We start from the raw sequence: 1,576 nt of genomic DNA, 5'->3' as shown, positions 1-1,576 counted from the left end.
GCTTTTTGAGAAAATCAAAGAAAATGAGAGCATAATAATAAAGACTAAAGCCATGACATTTGGGCACTCGTTAATTTCTTTTAAAATCAGACATAGGAAGTATATAACGAAATGGAACGAAATATAGTGTAGCATGCCTTCTGGAGGTCTCTCTTCGAATAGCAGCACTATCTGAAATCCTAAGGTTTCATTAGGTGGAGAGAATGTGTGCTCCTTACCTGGATTAGCTGAGTCTCTGTAAACAAGTGGCTTGTCAGCGTACAACATAAAGTATTCAATATGTCCCATCTCGTGGTGGACAGTGTTGAAAGACTCTTGGGTGATCTCCGTACACATCTTGATTCTGCCAAAATATAGTAAAATCCCCAAAACTTTAATATAATAAGTAATATTATATTTGACACTTTTGACTTACTTTAAGAATAAGAAGTAGAAATTTACTTTTACCTGAATTTTTACCGCAGTCCTATTTAGGTGTTTCTTTATGTGTTAGATTTACAAACCTGAAGTCGTCCTTTTTATAAAAATCCTCGGCTGATCCATGACAGTCAACAATCCTTCCATCTTTCGGCCTTTCCGTCATGGATTTGTTCCAGAAAATATCTGTCATCGGTAGCATACCTATTGACTTGAAGAAGCCCTCAGCAGACTCAAAGATTGTGTGCACTGTGTAGTTCTGGCGACATGATAAAGATGAGAAATTGTTGTTGTTGTTGTTGTTGTTGTTTTGTTGTTTGTTTGTTGTTGTTGTTGTTTTGGGGTTTTTTGGTAAGTGTTTTACGTCGATCGCAACTGCATAAGGTCATATGCGAGTGTGTCAGAGAAGAAAAGCTGCTGCAATTAATTCTAAGATTAGGAAAAGCTATAGTTGTTATTTAGTAGATTAGGAAAAGCTATTGCATTGTAGATTATGAATAATTGTTTGTAATTTGAGATTGGAAAAAGCTTTTGTTGTTGTAGATGCTTAAGGCCTCCATCGAAAGAACTTAGATTATTTTGGATGCTGGTTTCTTTGATCTTGCCAGACAGGGGCAGTCCGGGCTGAGAGGAACAGAATCTACCAACACCCAGATACAGATTCTCGACAAGAACCCCCCCCCCCCTGGCTGGAATCGAACTCATGTCTGCTGCGTGCGACAGCAAAGCGCCTGACCGCTACATCACAGACGCCATTCCGTGTAGGAAAGGGGACCCTGGGCTACAACAGCACAGACTGCCTCTGAGTTCTTGAAAGGTATTATCATTTATTATGTTATGCATTGTTCGGGGTTTAAATTCCCTTTCAATAAAAAGAAAGGCTGTTTTCGTGATCTCACAATTTAAGGTCTGTTTCTGATAATACAGAGTTGACTTTGGAGCACAGGATAAATGATTGGCTTTCTGGGTTCGAGAAGCACGATGAGCTATAGATAATTTATTACATGAGTTATGGTAGTAGATCATGATTTATCCTACGAGTGAAATTTCCAAGTTGTAATCCTTGGTCCATTTATGTGGAACAGATTACCCATGAAACTAAGACAAATAAGAACTCTTGATAGCTTCAAAAGACATCTTAAACATTTTCTGTTCCTGC

The 1,576-nt window shown here is 38.3% G+C and overlaps 1 protein-coding gene across 1 annotated transcript in view; it reads right to left on the bottom strand.

Annotated features, from left to right (window-relative positions):
* Positions 1-1,576, bottom strand: part of LOC101863140 (angiotensin-converting enzyme) — a gene marked incomplete at its 5' end in the record, with an annotated part of 17,242 nt that overhangs the window by 7,968 nt on the left and 7,698 nt on the right. Inside the window, 2 exon segments of the mRNA XM_013088901.2 lie at positions 219-343; positions 504-676. Coding sequence (XP_012944355.1) covers positions 219-343; positions 504-676 — 298 coding nt within the window.

Source organism: Aplysia californica, unplaced genomic scaffold, assembly GCF_000002075.1.
Source record: "Aplysia californica isolate F4 #8 unplaced genomic scaffold, AplCal3.0 scaffold00828, whole genome shotgun sequence".
Lineage (NCBI taxonomy): Eukaryota > Metazoa > Mollusca > Gastropoda > Aplysiida > Aplysiidae > Aplysia > Aplysia californica.
The sequence above is the reverse complement of the archived record's forward strand: the minus strand, read 5'-3'. Positions and strand labels throughout refer to the sequence as shown.